The 20,267-nt window shown below is 30.3% G+C and overlaps 1 protein-coding gene across 4 annotated transcripts in view; it reads left to right on the top strand.

Annotated features, from left to right (window-relative positions):
• LOC107455008 (uncharacterized) overlaps window positions 1-16,471 on the top strand; it is a 142,960-nt gene extending 126,489 nt beyond the window's left edge. For all 4 annotated transcript variants that reach the window (XM_087154115.1, XM_016072399.4, XM_087154114.1 and 1 more), the window contains one exon: window positions 5,157-16,471. In XM_087154115.1, coding sequence (XP_087010241.1) covers window positions 5,384-8,737 — 3,354 coding nt within the window. In that variant the 5' untranslated portion in view covers window positions 5,157-5,383 and the 3' untranslated portion in view covers window positions 8,738-16,471. The remainder of the gene's footprint in view (window positions 1-5,156) is intronic.
• The last annotated feature ends 3,796 nt before the right edge of the window (window positions 16,472-20,267 follow it).

The raw sequence follows: 20,267 nt of genomic DNA, 5'->3' as shown, positions 1-20,267 counted from the left end.
AACTCGGAAAAGAGTAATCAACTAATATTTCACACATAGCCTCTGCATTCTTAAAACCTTTCAGACACTCTATAAAATGGCAAGGCAAAATATGTAATATCTCTCATATTTCATACTTTGCCAAAATACGTCATGCATTCTATACAAAGACTAGGCATATGATATAGAATTCTTGCACTTAAAACATTGTTGTTACCATGTACAACATCTCTTCCAATTATTCAAGCCCTGTTTACTAGCCACAACCTGTACTGGTTATGGCCCTGGCCGTGCGTAGAGAGTCGAAATTAAAACCATTGTTTCGAACAATTATCGTCCAATGTAATTCAAGGAATATGGAACGTGTCCCTCAATGAAACGGACCAGGTTCGAATACCGACGATGGCTAATCAATTTTCATACGACTTTCTACTTATGCTTACAACAATGCTAACGGAAATATTCCCAGTGGTAAATGGATCATGGGTTAAGTTCCCTTGCCATCGGGCTCATGGGAAGTTATTGTAGGTTAGTAAAATTCCGAAAATCTTCAACGAAAACGAGTTCATCCAAATATTTGAACTTGCGAGTTCTTTTGCTTAGGTTGGGCTCAGAATTACAAGGTTATGGGGTTGAACATTATTAAAGCCGTAAATTCGATATGGATCGGCTGTTCAGCGGAAGTAACTATTGAATCTCTACTATGGCCGAAACTAGCAGATCTTATCTGATCGAAACTGACTGAAATATCATCAACTCTTTTGTTCTCTTATAAAATCTAAATTTAATTTATAAAGTCTAGTTAATACAAATACAAATTTGGTTCTTTCACGTCCCGTAGTGGACTGATCTTAAAGATACGATTCCCTGTAGAACACCGAAGTCAAGCGTCACTGGCTGCGGTCAGTAAGCGAGTGGGGACCACTTTGATCAGCCTGCGTAGGGACCGAGGGTGCGCAATATCGGTTCTCGTTTAACTGTTCTACCGTAAAATGCTCGACGAAGATCATCGGGCTACCACAGCAGAGGAGCTATCCCCTCTGCAGAGGATCAAAATTGAGATGGCATGTCTTCGGATCATCCTCAGGGATGTTTCCCACACCGTCACCAATAGCCCATTGTGGAGCTCTAGTGCGATGTAAATCAAGTACTGACGTATTACTTTTACTTTTTTTATTTATTGGCTAAGTTATTAATTTTAAAATATCTCATATTTTACTGCCCTATTTTTCTTTCGAAAAGAAACATGTATGAATAAAATAATTTTTTTTAATTTGAAACTTCATATAACATTTGTTATTTGCATTCATATTAAATTTCATATAACATTTATTATATATAATATATTTTTAATTATAAAAGAAGAAAGTAAAGATATTAATGTAGGAAAAATTAATGACAATAGATTATACTTCATTTTAAAATAATACACCCACTCTTTATTAATAATAATAATAACTATCAACGCTGAACTATAATATCCGCACCTTGAACCATTATACGGATTTGTTATAAAATTGACCAAATTAAAGCCTTTTTTTTATTTAAAAAAGAAATGTTAATTAATATATTTATTTTACAGAGTTTTGACACTAGATTTTGTTTTAGTTTAAAAGAAAATAAACAAATAAATAAGGTTAGCAGTTCAACGATGTACAATAATATCGGTAATTTGAACCTAAACACGGCACAAATTTGTTGCCATAGTATTGTGTAATCAAATTTAAGAAGTACAATAATAAGGTTCAACAACACTATGAAATATCTAGCAGTTTTATTTTTAAAAAAATTATTATTATTACGTAACTGTTACCATTATTCCGTATTAGAAACATAATTAAATTTAACACCTTATCAAATGTTGTAGAACATTTTGAACCATATGGTTCAAGGTATCGATATTATGGTTCAACGTTAAACCAATATTCGTGACACGTTTTCCAGTATTGCTCATAATTTCCCCCTCTCATGGATTTTTCTTTTTCATCCGAAAAGAATTCATTTCCTTTGAACCACCGATGTCGTGCATTAATAAAAGGGAAGATCTTAATCTATATCTGAGAAAATTTTCAAAAGGTAAATAACTTCTGAAAGGATGAGAATCACTTCCTTCCAATTTACTTTTATTTCTTCTTTTAAACGTGTGCGACCGCTGAACTGTTAATAGCCTAATTTTTTCCCTTCTTTTTTTTTCTCTCTTCATTTCCTAATTCTGTAATCAGAGAGGATAGCAGATTTCTCTCAACATCTGCTCCTCTCTCCCTTTTTCGTCATATATTACCCCTGGTTACTTTGGTAACAGTTGGAAGAGGGTGATGAGGGGTAAAAGGGATGCGCCACTCCCTATTACCCGAGAGGAAGGAAGAGGCGGCAAAGAACAGTTTAGGAATTTACCTCTTTCTTGCCCTTAGAAACAGTGAGGTGTCTTGTTATTACTTTATAAGCAAAAAGATGAACTATTAACATCTGGTCCCTTTTCCGGAAAATTCCCGAGATTTTTGTTGTCTGGGAGATAAAAAGGAGTTTTTGCACGTGAGCAAACAAATGGAAAATTTATTGGCGTTTTTAGTTTTGTCGAACTATTTTGGGAATAATATTGGAAAAATGTTTGTTGGTGCTACGTAGTTTTATCGATAAAAGAGAAACCGTGTTTGTTTATTTAGCGGTTATATATTTCTTTTCCTTTAAATTAATTACGATAAGCTTGACATGAAACATTTTTTTCTAAGTGTTTTCCATTCGAGATGAGTATTTAAAAAATTTTTATATAAAATTGAACAATAATTTGCATTTCCTTCAAAGCAAAAATAGAGAAGTGTTACTCTCAGAAATACATGAATATTGGTTCAAAATTTGATGCACCATTTTATAAGGTGTTAAAATTAATTTATGTTTCTATTCAAGATGAAAAAAAGCTAAAAAAAATTTAAAAATATAATACAAGTTTAAGAAGCAAAATATTGTCTATTGACTGAATTATAAAATTAGATATGTTTCTTTTTTTTTCCTTCTTTTTCATCCACATTTAAAAACGATTAATATTAATTTCAGCCATCATAAACTTTCTTGAATCAATTTTTCTTTTTTGTATTATTAAAATTGGAATGAAATAATTTATTTATGGCATATTACATTTACATTACTTAGTAATGTTACAACGTATTTATTAATCTTATAGTGGTTCATCATGCTCCAAAATTTCTAACAGCGATACTTTTTTTGACCAATATCTGCCATATACTTTGCTTATTTACGAATATTAGGCGTTATAATTGACTATTATGATTACAAATTAATCTTTTTTTGACAAATTATACGCAGATAGCTAGCAAATTATAAAATTAGGTATTTTTAATTTTTTTTCCATCCACGTCTAAAAAAAGATTTATCTTAATTTTGGCCATCATAACCTTTCTTGAATCAATTTCTCGTTTTGCTTTATTAAAAGGGAAATAAAATTGTGTATTTTTGACGACATTTCAAATTTCTTGAACGTGTTACCTTTACTTTACTTTTATGACACATTACATTGCATGCGTTTTATTTAGACATATTATGATATTTGTCATAATGCAATGCTAAAATCTAAAACAAAGATAATCTTTAATTAGCTAAATCTTTAACTGATTGTTTTGTTTTGCATGTTAAAATAAAAAAAATCTCCTTGTTTTAGAGACCTATGTTATTTTTACAAGTATATAGATTTATTAAAAAAAGTTATTATGAAAAATATTTTCCTCCACGTATAAATCCGCATTTTTGTCATTTGAACTGGAAGTTCGCAGATAACCATTTAAAAAAATTATGCATTATTCAGGAAATATGTTAATAAATAATTTATGTTCAATTTTATTAGATTTCAAAAGATGTGGTTTTGTGAACGATTTCGGCTTTGTCAAAATTTTAGCCATAGAAAGATAACAGGAAATATAATTTCCTCTTTGCGTATGGTGCACTAAACTATTTGTGTTTCAGTTTGTCATGGTTCGATGTTTTCTTTGCCCTACGAAAGAGCGCTATATGCATAAGTATTAAAAATTTTATGATATTCTCTCGCTGTTTTTTTTTTTTTTTTAAATTTTGTATTCTGAATAAAAATTCTTCTTGGTTTTATTTACATAATTAATTATAATTTTATAATTATTTATTTCTTTTGGAATGCTTGTCAAGTCCTAAAAATATGCACGTCTTATTTTCTAAAGTTAATATTTAAATACAGAAGGAAAAAAGAAAAAAACTAACCATCGATTTCTGTCCCAGTGAGGGGGTTAAAACAAACCAAAACTAATTTAACCGAACGATTGCTAGATTAAACTAAATGCCATTATTTTCGACACTTTTTTATTCTCGTCTTGACAGACTGATCTAGATAATGATTTTACATATTTGGAACATATCTGTAGCTCTGGGGATAGAGCGTTCGTTTCCCAATGAGGTGACCCGGGTTCCCTGGCTGGTGGAATTCCACACCCGGCTCACACCGACCACAATTCTGATATAAAATATCCTCAGTGGTAGAGTGGGTTAGTATCCCCTAACCTTCAGGCTGACCGTGGGAGATTTTCGTGGTTTTTCTCTCCATGTAACGCAAATGCGGGTTATTTCCATCAAAAAACCCTGCTCGAAGTCTAAATTCTTTCAATACTTGATCCAAGAGTTTCCTTGTCTTCTGGATTGGGTTAAAAAAAATTACAGGGGTAGGTAGTTGAACATTGGATATCGTAAACTCAAAATTTGATCGGCTGTTCAATGACGGTTATACTACAATATAACATCTATTTGTTAGAAAGTATTTATTTTTATTGAATACGTGATTTCAAATGACGTGATTAAGTTTACGAAAATAACACATCTAATTAACACTGACGGAATTTACAATTATTTTTACGATTTTCAAAAAAATTTTAGTAATTTATTGCTACAACTTTTTAAAAGAATTAATAATATCCATATGATAATGTCTTTTAAATAAAGATATGTGTAATGTGCATTTTATATGTGTAGAATATTTAAAAAAAAATTAATTCATTTGCGTTGCATGTTTTTTTTTCCTTTTGTTTATCTTAGGTTATTTATTTTATAGTTGCTTATTATGTATTTTTTTTCCTTTTTATGAAACTAATAAAGAGAGACGTATAGAACTGTTTTGTGTAATGAGTTTTGTTTTCTCTTTGCAGATTTATGCGACGAAGAGGAAAATGTAGGATGCTCTCTTCATTCGAACTAAAATATTCTCTCCTCTCTCGTGTGCACAGTGATTTAGTCATCAAGCTATGACCATCATTTGTGTTATCTTTCTCCCGTAAATAAGGCTCAGAATAAAATCTGCTCTTTCTGAAAAAAGAAACTGATTAATTGAAAGGGTCAGTATTTGGTCATTCACTGCGTCCTACGTCACCGGAAGATGAAGATCGAAACGGAAGTCCACAATTCTTTGTATTCGTTTACTTCCTCAGAGGGGAAGTGCGGGGGATGCTCCGTGAACGGCGGAGAGCTGCCGCCTATTGCGCAGGACGGATCGATCGGCCGCCCCGAACGGCAGCTGACACCGCCGGGATGCTACGGTGGGTGTGGTCCAAGCTCCTCCGCCGCCGAAAACAACAATAACAGCCCCACTTTTACAACATCGAAATCTGACTTTGAGTGCGAACACTTTCAGTATATTGACGAGGACGTGAGCGACGAAGACGAGGATGTGCCGACGATTGAAACGTCGGCGGGGCAAAAACCATCATCATCGATATCAGCAGAGTCCGCCGCCCCGGCGACTGATTCAACTACTGTCCCGAACGGGACGGCCACCGCACCGGGAAGCCATCTTAATAACAAATCCCCCTCCAGCGACCATCCGGTGGAGGTGAACGGACACACCATGCCGCGTGACGATACCAAGTCGGAGGCGGCACACCACCACCACAAGGGGCACTCCGTAAAACGGCAGGTAAGCTTTGAAGAATCTGCCACTCATGAATCAGCCAAAGAAATAAAATCTGTCCTGAAAAAAGGCAACAGATTGGGAAAGCGACAAAAAAATCGTGTGACATTTGACGAGGCAGTGACTTTATACTCGGATGAATGCGAAGAGGTCCAACATTTAGCTCTGACAACAGGACCTGACATTGTTTACACTGAAGTGTTTTACATGTTCGAACCTCCTATCGAATACCAAGATGTGCCACCATTCGAACCGCCCGCTGAGTATAGAGATTCTGAAGAAGCGCCTGTTGCAAAGCCAGATCCACCTGTGGAAAACGGGCCAAAGCCAGAAAATAACAGCGATACCCCTGTGGAGAGTGTCGTCAGTGAAGAGAGTTCCGAAAAAAATTCAGTGCCTGCTCCAGAAGTCGCCGTTTCGAATGAAACGGAAAATACTGACAGTGTAGTGATAACTGAAGAGCCCCCTTCTGATTCAGTGCTTAAAGAATCTAGTACAAATGAAAGCGAAAAACTATTTCAGAGATTCTCCGAAGCTGAGAGAGAATTTGCTGTAGATGAAGAGCTCAACAGCGTGTTTCATGAGCTAAACAGTGAGTTTGGAACGGACTGCTCCAATGGTGATCTTAGTAATGATTATTTTAGATCACTCATCACTTGTTTAACTGCAGCCGAGTGTGGTATACCAGTAAGTGAATGTGATCTTTTTCCATCTGTTAACTTTGAACTTGATAGTATGTGTCGCGAAATTAGTGATAATGATGGTAGTAAAACCCATTCTCGCACTCTTTCCGAAGCTGATAGTGACTGTAGCATATCTTCTCAAGATACTATTATAGTTAGATACGGTGAAGAAGAAAGTGAACCAGGATCTGATACTACAACTAAAGGTGAAGATGCAATAATTCAAGATTCATCTGAAGTTGAAAAAATCGATACTGTGATTAAACAGGAAGAGAGAGACGAAGTTTTCAATGACACGTCACTTGATCATTTGTGTGAAGACGAAAAACCACGACCATTGCCACGTGAATCGTTACTTAACAAAAGTTCTCATGCACCACCAACAGCCTTGGTTAAATTAGTAGATGAAGTGAATGGGGAGAGTTTGTCTCGTCAAAGTTCTGGTGAACAGTCGGTGAATAGTGGTACTTCTCAAGATCCGCCACCAGATGCTGATGACTCAACGTCCTCTGATTCGCGCAGTGGGGAAGTGGAAGAAGAAATTCGTTTGGATGACATTGGTTATGACGAAGAAGATGCTGAGGACTATGATGAGGAAAGTTTCCGCGGAATGGCTCATGGAAATTCCAAAATTAGACGAATTATTAAAAAGAATGCTTTACAATGCACACTTTTCAGAGGAATTGAAGCAAAGAGACGTCAACAGCCTGGAATTAAATATCCACGTCCTAAATCCCCTCTTTTATCTCAAGAATCTCTGGTAGAAAAGCTTAAGTGGCTGACAACCATCGATGAACAGAAAGATATCGATGGACCTATGAACTTTCATTCAAAACCACCTGATGTTATATTGTCAACAGGTGGTATACCAGCAAATGGCTCAATACCCCATAGTGCTTCATCGGAGGATGATATTGTTAATCAAACTGCCTTGTCTTACCAGCAACCTCAGTTTTATCATAGAGTAATCATGCCATCTAACAGTAAAGGTGGCTATTATGTTCGCCATGATGGTTATCCTCCTACTCATCATCCATCTTTACCTCGGCAACGAGTATCCTGTTCTGGACACAGCCCACAATCCATGTCCCATACATTACCTTATCCTCCTAACCGTATGGTAATACAACATCCACCTAATTCTCAAGTGCAGTGGTCTGAGCAGCGAAATAATGGCTCCATGACAGTTCCTAGGAATTTTAGAGATTGGAGGGTCATACAGAGAGTCATGGTAAATAGAAATAATGATGGCCATTCTAGGAACTCTCATGTACCAGCTGACTATGTGCGATGTTCAAATGGTAGTGCCTCCAGTGGTGGTTACTCTTGCAACGTGCCTCCGGATGTTAGCAGAACTTCTCAACCGCCTCTAAATTTTAACCCCGATGAACTAGCTCAATTTGTCGAAAAGGATACTGCTCGTCTCGAGAGGATACGAAAACGATATAGTGTTGCTGAAGAAGATGAGGATCCAACTTTTGGATTCGCTCGCAGACCATCTGTCAGAGGTGTTCAGAGTCGAATCCAACTTAACCCGTCCGACATTCAAGGTCATGGTATAAATCCTATGGATCCATACAAACATTTTGAAGAGTCAGGACAGGGACTTTCTTTAGTGCATCCCAGATCTGCTTCTTATAACGATGACCAGTTAAGGTCTTGGAGCAGAGATCCTAACTGGAGGCCGGAAAATGGACCTGGTCAACATTACGGCCAACCCATGCCACCTGGTAGGTCACAGGCGCCTATGCACATCCATAGGGCATCTGTGGCCTTGACAGAGCTTCCTGGTAGTGCAACAATTCCTTACACTCATCGAAAACCGCACCTAGACACGAGGTATCATTCTTACGCAGAGAGTATGTATGGTAGCACCAGGACACTACCCACAAAAGGATGGCAATCCGCAGATCACAGGTCGTGTATGAACGTCCCCAACCCAAATTCTAGTGTTTCATCTCCAATGCTTCAAGTTCCTCTTCATCCTGTTGCAAAGGATGAAAGAGGTGTGCCAGAAGGTGCTAGTTCGTCGCCAAAAGTCTCTTCTGATTCTTTATACCATGCTCCTGTGCCTGAATCCATCGCCAGCGGAGGACCGCATAAAGATGAAGGTGTCATATACTATTCTCTCAATGTGTGACACAACTGTAGAAATTGTTTTATATGTGGATGGCGGTCTTCCGACACGACTGTAAGCTGAAATCTGTGAGCGTGTTGTGACAGCATTTATCAAATTTTATTCTGATACAAAGAAATATATAAACGTTTGGTTTAAATCACTTAACTAATGATACATGGCAAAATAAAGTCTTCCGGAAAATAAGTACGAAACAGCGGAATTGTTTCTCCTGCTTTAAAAATCAGGTATTTAGAACATTTATTTTTAAACTGAAAAAAGAATCTTATCATATCTTTTTATCTTTTTGAGCACAAAAAAAATATCTAATCCCAAAGTAAATCTAATATTTTTTTTTTCGTTTAAAACACCGTAGCTGAAATAATGGGCAGAGATTTTGAGTTAAATTTATTATGAGCAGGAATTTCTAATGTATTTTGAATTTATATTCGTAACTTAACTTTGCTTTTATATAATATTTCTATAAGTATTTTTTATTGGGGGGGGGGATATTCCAATTTAATATTTCCTTAATTTAATTTCTTCTTCATTATTAAAATTTTAAAAAAAAATCCATGATAACAGTATTATGTAGTTACAATAAAATAATTGTTTAACCAAAATGGACATCAAAACAAATATTGAATACATATAAAACATTAACCACATTTGTTATTATTTTATCTTTAAAATTATGTTAAAAAATTTTTAAAAATCATTTTATATCATATTATTTTTTAGTTACATTTTTATTTGAAAAAAAAACGAGTTTTTTTTATCATAATAAATATTTTTGACTACATACTTCTTTTCATTAGGCTTTAAGTATTTAACTATGCGAAAGCCGATTTAGTTGGAAATTTAGTCTCAGAAATATATAATGCTACATTGAGTAACATTCTATGCAAAACTTTCGAGTTTTTTCAAATATCTACATAACAACTAAGGTAATGATTTTTATCATAATTTGTCATATTTTACAAAATCTGTATATAGTATGTGTTTTGAATTTTTGATGATACATGTACATTATATTTGGTGCTTTTGAGAAATGAAAAGCACTTACTTAAAGAAACTTTCTCTTCAACTCTATATTGCTTTTATAAATTAAAATTATAGTATTATTTCATTTAAATAAGTATTTTAATAGCTTTCTATTTATCATATTGTTATAGTGAGTAATACGTAAAATTTGACTGTAATAACATTTATTTTATGGTGAGTAAATGAGTATATTATTCATGTAATGCGCTTAAAAAACATGATTTATCATTGCGAAATATGAAACATTAGGTTAAATAGTGCCTGTATAAATTATATTGCTTCTTTATTTAATTTCTGTATATTTTGCAATTTTCAGGGATTTATTCTTACTGTCAAATAATCTATATATATATCTAGTAAAAATTTGTTTTACTCTCTCTTAAAATTTTATCTAACTCTGCATTTAATTACTATTTGTTTTAATTAAAATGTTTATCTTGTTGGACTAAAACAATGAGACAATCACTATTTCATTTTGTCTTACGAAAAATATTAAAATAACATTTGAATCGAATTTAAATTTGAAATTAAAAATTATTATTAAAGTGTTATAGTAAAAACTAGAAAGTAACTTTAATAATTTTTGACTTGAAATTTATTGTATAAGACAATTTTTTTTTTAATATTTGTATGATAATAATATAAGATGTTTTATAGTGCTTATGAAATTATTTTGAAAATTTAACTACTTAGATGTAAAAAGGAAACAATTTTCTCATTGAGTTAAAATTCTTCAAATTAATAACAGAAAGTGTTAGAAACTATAAGTAACAAATTTATTATCAAATTTAAAAAAAAGGATTTAAATTCATCATATAATGTACACTGCTTTAACCATTATGAATCAGTTTATTATTTAGAAAAGGTAGTTATATCAAATGAATAATTTCACGAGTTAAAATTAACCAGTTATAGCTAAACTATTACTGAACCCTATTTTTCTTAACACAGAGTATATCATCAAATATAATGATTTGAATATAAAATTTTTAAATTGCTTGAAAATTTTTAATTCGCTCCTGCCTTACCACATACATATTTGATCTGATAAAGAACTTATTTCTATGCTTGAAACACATAGTCTGCATATTTGATTTTACGGAAGTGTAAGATTTTTATTATTATTTTCTCAAATTTTTTGTTTCAAATTTACCGTCAAAATAGAAACATTTTATAATTTTGTATTTAAATTAGTACACCTGAACATATCCGCTATGAAATTGAGTATCATTATTATTTATTTATTAATTTCGTATGAGTTTTAAAAATATGTTATTCGAGGGATTTGAATATCATGCCTACCTAATATTTATTTTATGTTATTCCAATATTTCAAAAGCATAAACAGTATTTACTACAAGTCTACTTTATGAATAAAGCCATGTTAAAATAAATAAGAATAGAAAAATACCTCTCTTTTTTCCTAAATCTTTTTCAAATCTTACACAATGGCTTCGAATCATATTCCAATTTATTCCATAAATAACTACATTACTAACGGCAACTGTACTAAATTTTCTTTTTAGTAGAAAAATATAAAAAATAGGTAAAAAGATTTAGGAGCTAAACTATTAATGCCCTTATGAATTTTAAAAAATGGAAAGTGTGATAATTTTCCTTATTTGTTGCCATTCGCGTCTTTGATTTTAAAAAAAATTGTTCTTAATACTGGGTTTTAAAGCAAAGTCATCTGCTCCATTTAATTTTTTCCTACTTAAAAAAATATCGTTTGCAATTTCAATTTTAAAGATTTAAGCTATAGGATGTATAGAGACAAAAACAAAATGTTTACAATAGATAATTTTCAAATGAACACCAACTTATTTAAAGAGTTGAAAAACAAAGTAATGTTGGAAAATTGAGTGTTAACATTCTGACTTAGTATATATTTTAAAACTAACTAAGCTCTTCAATTTATTATGCAATTTCCTAATAAACGATTAAAAAAAAAAGACAGAAAAAATTTAATTTTTTTAGAAACCAGGTTTTGTTAGTTATAACCCAAAAATATGAAAACATATTCTGGCCTGTGCATATATTTTTCCCGATCAATTTTTAAACTTTTTGTTTTGATTACTATAGAAACATTATTAATCAAAATTATGACACATCAATGTTTTACTAAACACTATAATTGCAATCATTGGTTACAATTTTAATTTTTTAGAAAGATTTATTAATTTCGTTATCTTTTAATATAAATGAAATCTAATTAAAAAAATTTAATTTATTTTTGTAAAATTGTGAAATTTCTTTTTAAAATAAAGAAAAAGACTTCCAGTCATAGAATAATCAGTTATATGTAGCAAACTATTTACAACATTTTTCAGCTCTGCTTATTTTATAACAACATTATAGTAATTTAAATCGTTAATTATTTTATTATAAACGTAACAATTTTTAACTATCTTAAAATAATAAATTACTTCCTTTTCATTTGAGTATTTCTACCATCATAAATGATACTGAAAACGAATTATATAAAACACAAATAACGTCGTTTTAAAAGATAGTTATAACAATGATATGTTAAAAGAAAATATGTTCTGAAGGTTCATACTAAGTTAAAGTGTTTTTAGTAATCATTTTACTTTCTAACTTATTTTGAAATTGCTTTCAATATTTTAAATATTTAGGGAAGAATATATCGAAAAAAATTTTGGAAATCCTTTAACCACTTTTAGATCTGGCAAAATGAATTATGCATTCTGATTATTTAATATTGTTTCTATCTATTCTATTAACTTTTATTTTAATAATAAAATAGTGAACGTTAATAAAAATTCCATTTTATTCAAACCGTGAAAATTCAATTCCAAAATTCTAATAAATTCTAAACTTAAAAATGCCAATTATATTTTACAAGTTTGAGGGAGCGAAACACTAAAATTACATCTTCATTCCCTCTCAACTAATCGATCCGTTAACTGTTACTATAACTGTCTCCACCTTTTCAGTTTGCTCTTCACATAAAATAAAATTTCTTCTCTTAAAACATTTCAATTTAAGAGCTTTTTACATAAAATTTCAGTGAGAAATTTTATTATGATATAGTTTAGTATTTAAATAGTTGAATGGCAGTTAATTTTAATTAATTACATTAAAAGTTTTATTAGATAGATCAGATTTTAAATTTAGACTGTAATTATTTAAATCTACTTTGTGTTATCAAATATGCATTTTTTATTTGCTATTTTTGGGATCATTTTTTTTATTTACATTTAAATCTATGAATCCGTGTCTGATACATTTTGCAATGAATCCATTTATAAATATTCATATACAGTGCATACTATCTTATTTAAAGTTATCACTTGCATGATTGAAAATGTATATTTGTTTATCTTTGAGAGTATTGTTCCATCTAGATATCATCAAAATTTAGATCATTTCACTCATTCTTTCAAGACTAAAAAGAAACAATTTTATTATGGTCTTATAATAATAAAATGTTTTAATCAAATTTTCAAAATTCTTCGAATTCCTCTACGTATGTATCTGTAAATTTGAAAATCAGTTTTTTTTTAAGAATGATTGATATTTTAAAAAATTATATCTGTAGTAAAAAAAATAATTTAAACTAGTTTTTATATACTTTTTAAATTGTTTTTAATATTACGTACTAATAATTTATTTAATCTAATGCCTGTGGACAGAAATTGATATCGATATCAAGAGACAACTAACTCTACTTAGAACGATAACAATATATATGAAAAGTGCTTTTGTGTAATTTTGGACCACCCCTATTTCGATAAATCAAATAATATCAGTCTTAGAAAGTGTCCTTTTCCTTAATGATAATTATTTGAAAATAAAATCAGATGATATCGTTATCAATAAGCAAACATTTGCTTTTTCTCATTTTCGTGAAATATATCTAAATTGTATATAAAAAAAGCTTGGATGGAAGGAAAAAAATCTCTCTTTTTTTTTAGTCTACTCAATACCATAAGGATATAAATAAATCAATGTAAGTTAAGTGTTAATAAACTTATATACATTTCAATATTTTCATTACTTATAACTAGTAAGACTACATTATTCAAAAATTTAACATTAAATTGAAAATTAATATTTTTTATACAGGATAACTTAAAAACTATATTTATAGACACATTATGATATTGGTATTAAGATCGTAACCTCCAAGCTTCCACTGATATTTAATATCAAGATGAGTCAAGTATATCCGATATCAATATAATGCTAATCCCTTTGGTCGATTTGGTTGTTTTTATTGAAATTATTAGTATTCTACTTCACTGTTATTGCTTAACTAAAAACGGTATTACTACTTATGTTTAATTGTTTTGTCTTTTAATATTAATTTACAATGAATTTTGTCACATAATTTGTTTTCATTTTTTGTCTTGCTTTAACAGATTCTTTATTATACAGAACATTTATATTAATTTTTTAAAACTATATTTTACCATTGTCAACTCCTCCTTTCTCTGTATTTTTTCTAACACACTAACTACTACACTTTCCTATTTTTTCCTTCACTTTTCTTTCAGTTATGTATTTTGAATTATATTTTATTTAAATTCCTTATTATAAATAGTCTGATTTTTCACTACCTGAGGACGCAGATGAAATGTTTACATTGATCACTTAATTTGTTTTTTCAAGAAAAAAAAACTTTTATTTTCTTAAGGTTAAAAATTATAATTTTATAAATTAAATGAAAAGTTAGATTCAAACTTTGTTTTGTTTCTTTTTGCATAAATCTTTCGTGTAAAAAATATTCATATATTGTACAAATCTTTATTTTATTTCTACAAAGAATCTTTAAATAGCTAAATAATATTGCATAATATTTTTTAAAACAATATTTTATCATTTTCAACTGCTTATTTTTTACTACCCATAACTTCATTTTCCCATTCTAAAATTTTTCCTACACTTTCAATTATATATTTTAAATTATACTTTATTTAAATTATAAATAGTCTGATTTTTCTCAACCAGGGGGCGCATATGAAGTATTTACATTAATCTGTTTATTTATTTATTTTTTTAAGAAAAAAGTAGTTTGCTTTTTGGAGATTAAAAATTATCATTTTGTAAATTGAATTGAAAGGTTAGATTCTACCTTTGTTTAGTTTATTTTCGCATACATCTCTCCTGCAAAAAAAATATGCATATGTTGTACAAATTTTCATTTTATTTCTACAAAGAATACTTTTCCCTTTCAGTGTTTTCCTTTCCTTTATTTTATATTCCCTTTATATTATACTTCTCTCTTTATTTAATTCTACAAAGAATATTTTTCTCTTCGGTGCATTACAAACTTAAACACTAATGGATCACATTTAAATGCAAGCAGGAGTATTTTTGTTGATTACAAATTTTGTATTGGTGATATAGCATTTATCAAAAATGGATCATGATATTTTTAAATTACACTTTTTTTTTATGATGCCAATAATACTAATTGAAAACAAGATATAATGAACTCAGTAAATTCAAATTGCTGGTAAATCTTAATTCATTGTTATTGAAAACGCATTATTTCTTTATAGTAAAATTCAGTTTCAACCAATTTTTATTCTAATTGTATTACTGTTACAAATTATTATTGTATTTTCCTTTCCTTTCCTTATTTTGCTCCTGAAAAAAAATGTTACAATAGAATTGAATTGTATTTTAGTCCTTTTTTAAGCTTATTTAGGCTGTCTAATAACTTAAAGCTGTTTGTAAATTTTTAAAAAATTCTAATTTAAAGCCTAATAGCAAACTACATAAAACATCGCAGGTTATTTGTAATTTTTTAAATAGTAATTAAGAAGCACCGAAAATTATTTGTATTTTTTAATTGTTATGCGAAATTATCAAAAATGTTTCAATGTATTCCATAATGGCTACCCTTATCCTTGTCTAAAAGACGTTCTAAGAAATAAGCACATTAGGGGTTGTAAATAGTTAAACAAAAATACAATCGAAATCCAACGAATCACTACTAAAGAAATCGAAACTAAAAACATCAAAACCTGCTTTGATTGCCAAAGAGATAATAAAGGGGAGTTGAAAGACAATTATAAGGTACACCTTTAATATTTCCTTTTTTAAATATCAATTTGCAACCTCTAATGTGTAATTATTATACTTCATTTTGACAAGAATTCTAGAAAATATCTATATTAAAAGCTCCCATTGCAGATTATCCTATATTTTCTTAAGTTAATCTTCTTAGAGTTAAACAAATTTTTATAGAATTGACATGCGACGAAACATAAAATTTAAAATTAGCAGCCAGTAATTTTATTGCTACGTTTTATTGAAGTATTAACTTTATGATTTTTTTTAAGGTGAGTTAAGTGAATAATTTACTTTCTATTAAATTTAAAATCATGCATTATTGGATTTAAAAAGGAGAAAATTGGTAGTGCGCCAGCAGAATTTCAAATGGTGAGTTAAAAGTGTTACAATACGTTCATGTCCATGTGAGCTTCTGAAAAAACAAATGTGTGAAAAAAAATTTCTACATTATGTATGTATGTCTAAAATGTGTAAGATCAAATTTATTACAACTTGTATATACAATCTGACACTTATAAAATCATCACTTACACTACATTACTATAAATAGTATTGTACATGATATGTAAATTGTAGCAAAATATATTATTTTAGTTATATTGCATTTTGTTAAAAGAGATATAAAAAATTTGTATGTTGATAGATAGTTATATAAAGTGCACAAGCTTTCATGTGTGTTTGTCTGATTATTTACTGCTAGTCTATTGCTTTTACGTTGTTATGAAAAAAGAGAAAAGATGCCGTTTTCCTCGTATCAACCTTACAGAAGAAACGAAACTATTTATTACTTATAATATTTTTGAATATTATTTAGTAATATTTTATTTATGGAGCGAAATATAATGTATATTACGGAATTGAATAGCTGTAAGTAGCGCCATCGTAGGTAAATCGTGGCATTTGTCAATTCAGAAGCCAATCAGGTTCCACACACATGCGTGATGTCGCTTACAGGTATCCAATTATATCTGATTTAACCCACATGGTTAGGCATAATCACTTCGCTTCTTCTCGAGTTGACATTGCTTTTGACATCAAGTCAAGAGCGAGCTTATAAAATGAAGAGCTCGAGGGAGATAAACAATTTTTTCTATAGCAATTATTTAAAGCAAAAACAGTGAAAAGAAATATGAAAAAAAAAGCGCAATATTGCAATAACTTTCGAACGAATAGTAATTTAAAAAAAAAATACTTATAAATGGATACATGGCCTTTTCAACGTGTCAAATTTCAATTCTATGGTTGCATTTAAGTGGGCTGTAGATCTGCCCGCATGGTATTTTTTTCCTCTAAGTTAAGCAGTTGATAATTCTCAAATTTATCAGATCTTAATTTTTTTATTCCATCTTACTCCTTGTACGTTTTACTACACAAATTCGTTATTTCAATTTTCTAAGTCGTATATGTATTACAACGTTAATGTAACGTAATAGTAAATACAATACCCTTTCCATGAGAACAAATTGTAACACCTACTGTTGTGAACAGTTAATTAACTACCAACAAATTTTCGAAGCAAACGATTTTTCGATTGAGAAACGCGGTATTGTAAAACCTTTCAAAATCCAATGATTTCTCAGTTTTGTTTCTAATACGTCATCAATGATTGTTAAAGCTAAAAATCCCTCCAATTGATCCGCAAAGCCCGTAAGGGAACTTATTGTAGGATTTGTTGTAGTTAAAGGATTTTTGACAGCTGAATTAACTAATTGATTTTGTAATTGCAGCATAACTTGCTGACGCTGAATAATTTGTTGCTGCTGCAGGATATACAGGGCCGTCTAAGTGAGGTCAATATTTAAATTCTTATTAATCAAAACCATAAAAATTACAAAATAAGATACTTTAAAACATTACCTGATTATTCAATTGTGACTTTAATGACGATAATAAAAACAATGCTCAAGTGCTTGGAAATGAAATTTAGAAGAAAAAAAAACATATCGACTTCAACAAAAATCAAGTAGTCTTATTAAAAATTTATATCGACTAAGCAATAAATTAAGCAAACAATTAACGGAATTTTAAGAAATCCCATTTTTTAGGGTCCCCCGGGAAAGAAATATTTAAACGGCCTCGCATAGGTCTTACCAGTAAAAAATATCGACCAAGCAAATAAATTAAGCAAAAAATTTTACGAAATTTTAAATCTCCCTATTTTTTTAGGAGCCTAAGAGAAATAATTATTTAACGGGTCTTGTAGCAGTCAGATTAAAAATCATATCTTTAGAGCAATAAATTAAGCAAAAAATTAACGGAATTTTAGATTATCTCGTTTTCAGAGCCCTCGAGAAACGTATTTAATGGACTTTGCAGCAGTCATATCATTAAAAATTATATCTTTAAAGTAAAAAATTAACGAAATTTTAAGTTATCCCATTTTTTTAGGAGCCTACGAGAAAGAAATATTTAACGGGTCTTGCAGCAGTCAGATTAAAAATCATACCGTCAAAGCAATAAATTAAGCAAAAAATTAACGAAATTTTAGATAATCTCGTTTTTAGAGTCCTCGAGAAATGTATTTAATGGACTTTGCAGCAGTCATATCATTAAAAATTATATCTTTAAAGCAAAAAATTAACGGAATTTTAAGTAATCCCATTATTTTATAGGAGCCTGCGAGAAAGAAATATTTAAATGGCCTCGCATCAGTCATATCATAAAAAAATGTCGACCCAGCAATAATTATACCAAAAATTTACGAAATTTTAAATCATCAAATTTTTTAAAAACCCGAGAGAAAGAAATATTTAATGGGCCTCGCATCAGTCGTATTAAAAATCCTATCAACATAGCAATAAACTAAGCAAAAATTTAGCGGAATATTGTAAGTAATTCCATTTTTTTTTTAGCTTACGGGAAAGAAATATTTAAAGGGCCTCTCAGCAGACATATCATTAAATATTAGATCGACATAACAATAAACTAAGCAAATATTTAGCGGAATATTTTAAGCTATAAAATTTTTTAAGGAGCTGCAAGAAAGAAATATTTAAAGGGCCTTGCAGCAGACATATCATAAAAAAATTATAGACAAAGCAATAAACTAAGCATAAATTTTAGGGAATATTTTAAGTTATTCCATTTATTAGGAGTTCGCGAGAAAGGAGTTTAAGGGCTAACATTTTTTAGGAATTTAAAGGGCCTAGCAGCAGTCATACCATTAAAAAAGATATCGATCAAACAATAGATTAAGCAAAAATTTAACGGAATATTTTAAGATATGCAATTTTATAGAGCCCGCGAGTATGAAATATTTAAAGGACCTCACAGCAGTCATACCACTAAAAATTATATTGAGAAAACAATGAAATAAGCAAAAATTTTACTGGATTTTAAATTCAAATTAACGGAATAAGTTCACGAAATGAAATTTTTAGGGTTTGACTAAGTCTATGATCTCTCTGCTTCTATTATCTTCATCTTAATTATTCAAATAAAATTATTTAATGATAGCTAATCAATTTTTCTGAAGAAAAAAAATGCTTTATTCTATCATAATCAATTTTTTTACATTTGGGGAGCAATTAAATATAACAGATATTATAAATCCTATGTTTATATTTATTTTGTCCGCTACTAAAAAAAAAAATATGATTAGGTAAATATTTATGACTAAATATTTGAAGTCTGGCTTATACCATAATAAACTTAATTTTCCTTCTTGCGCAAAAAGATGTCTTTTTTTTACGAATTGAGTACTTGCCTTACAAGACAATCACAATACCCACACACGTGACCTATGACGTCAATGCCAGCTCTGATCGTTTATAAGCAAAATGGCGTGTTAAAGTTAAACCAAGTTTCTCCACGTAAATAAGAATGTTAATTAACGCGAGTTTAATTAAATGCAGCTCCGTATTACACATGGAATTTGTTGAATTATAATTCTTTCTCGTCTACGTCTTTTATTGAACTTAGATTTACTATTTGTTTACGTATTTCATCGTAAACGTGATATATTTTTGTTTGTGCAATTTAGTTTGTGTTCTACATGGCTACGTGCCTGTCTTTGTGTTAAGTAAGAAATATATAGTGAAAGAATTTAAATCTTTGTGAAAGAATATAAAATGTGTCACTTAAGAGAATTAATACTTTTGAGTGCTGATCGTGAGAGCTGTATAATTTTCACGGTCGTAGTCGCTCCTGTGTTGCCTTTACCAGTCGAGTGAATACGTTGTACGTTATGTGTGATCGAGACTGAGTAGCGACAGCGCGAGGAGGTGGATAATGTCGCAGTCACAAGTAGCAAGCCAACTGTTTGTTCAATATGGACCATCCATCGAAGTAGGCGTGTTCAGATCGAAGTTGGCCTTACTGTCAATATAGGCGTGTTCATATCGAAGTTAGAGTTTCTGTCAAGGTAGACATGTTCACATCACGACCGGGTCACCAATGTAGGGAGAGTAGATATCGACAATATCAACCTTCATCTATAAAAAGGTAACCCGTCGTAGAATTGAGT

The sequence above is a fragment of the Parasteatoda tepidariorum genome, chromosome 10 (assembly GCF_982258835.1).
Source record: "Parasteatoda tepidariorum strain Cologne lab strain chromosome 10, Ptep-v5.0, whole genome shotgun sequence".
NCBI classification, from domain to species: Eukaryota; Metazoa; Arthropoda; class Arachnida; order Araneae; family Theridiidae; genus Parasteatoda; species Parasteatoda tepidariorum.
The sequence above is the reverse complement of the archived record's forward strand: the minus strand, read 5'-3'. Positions and strand labels throughout refer to the sequence as shown.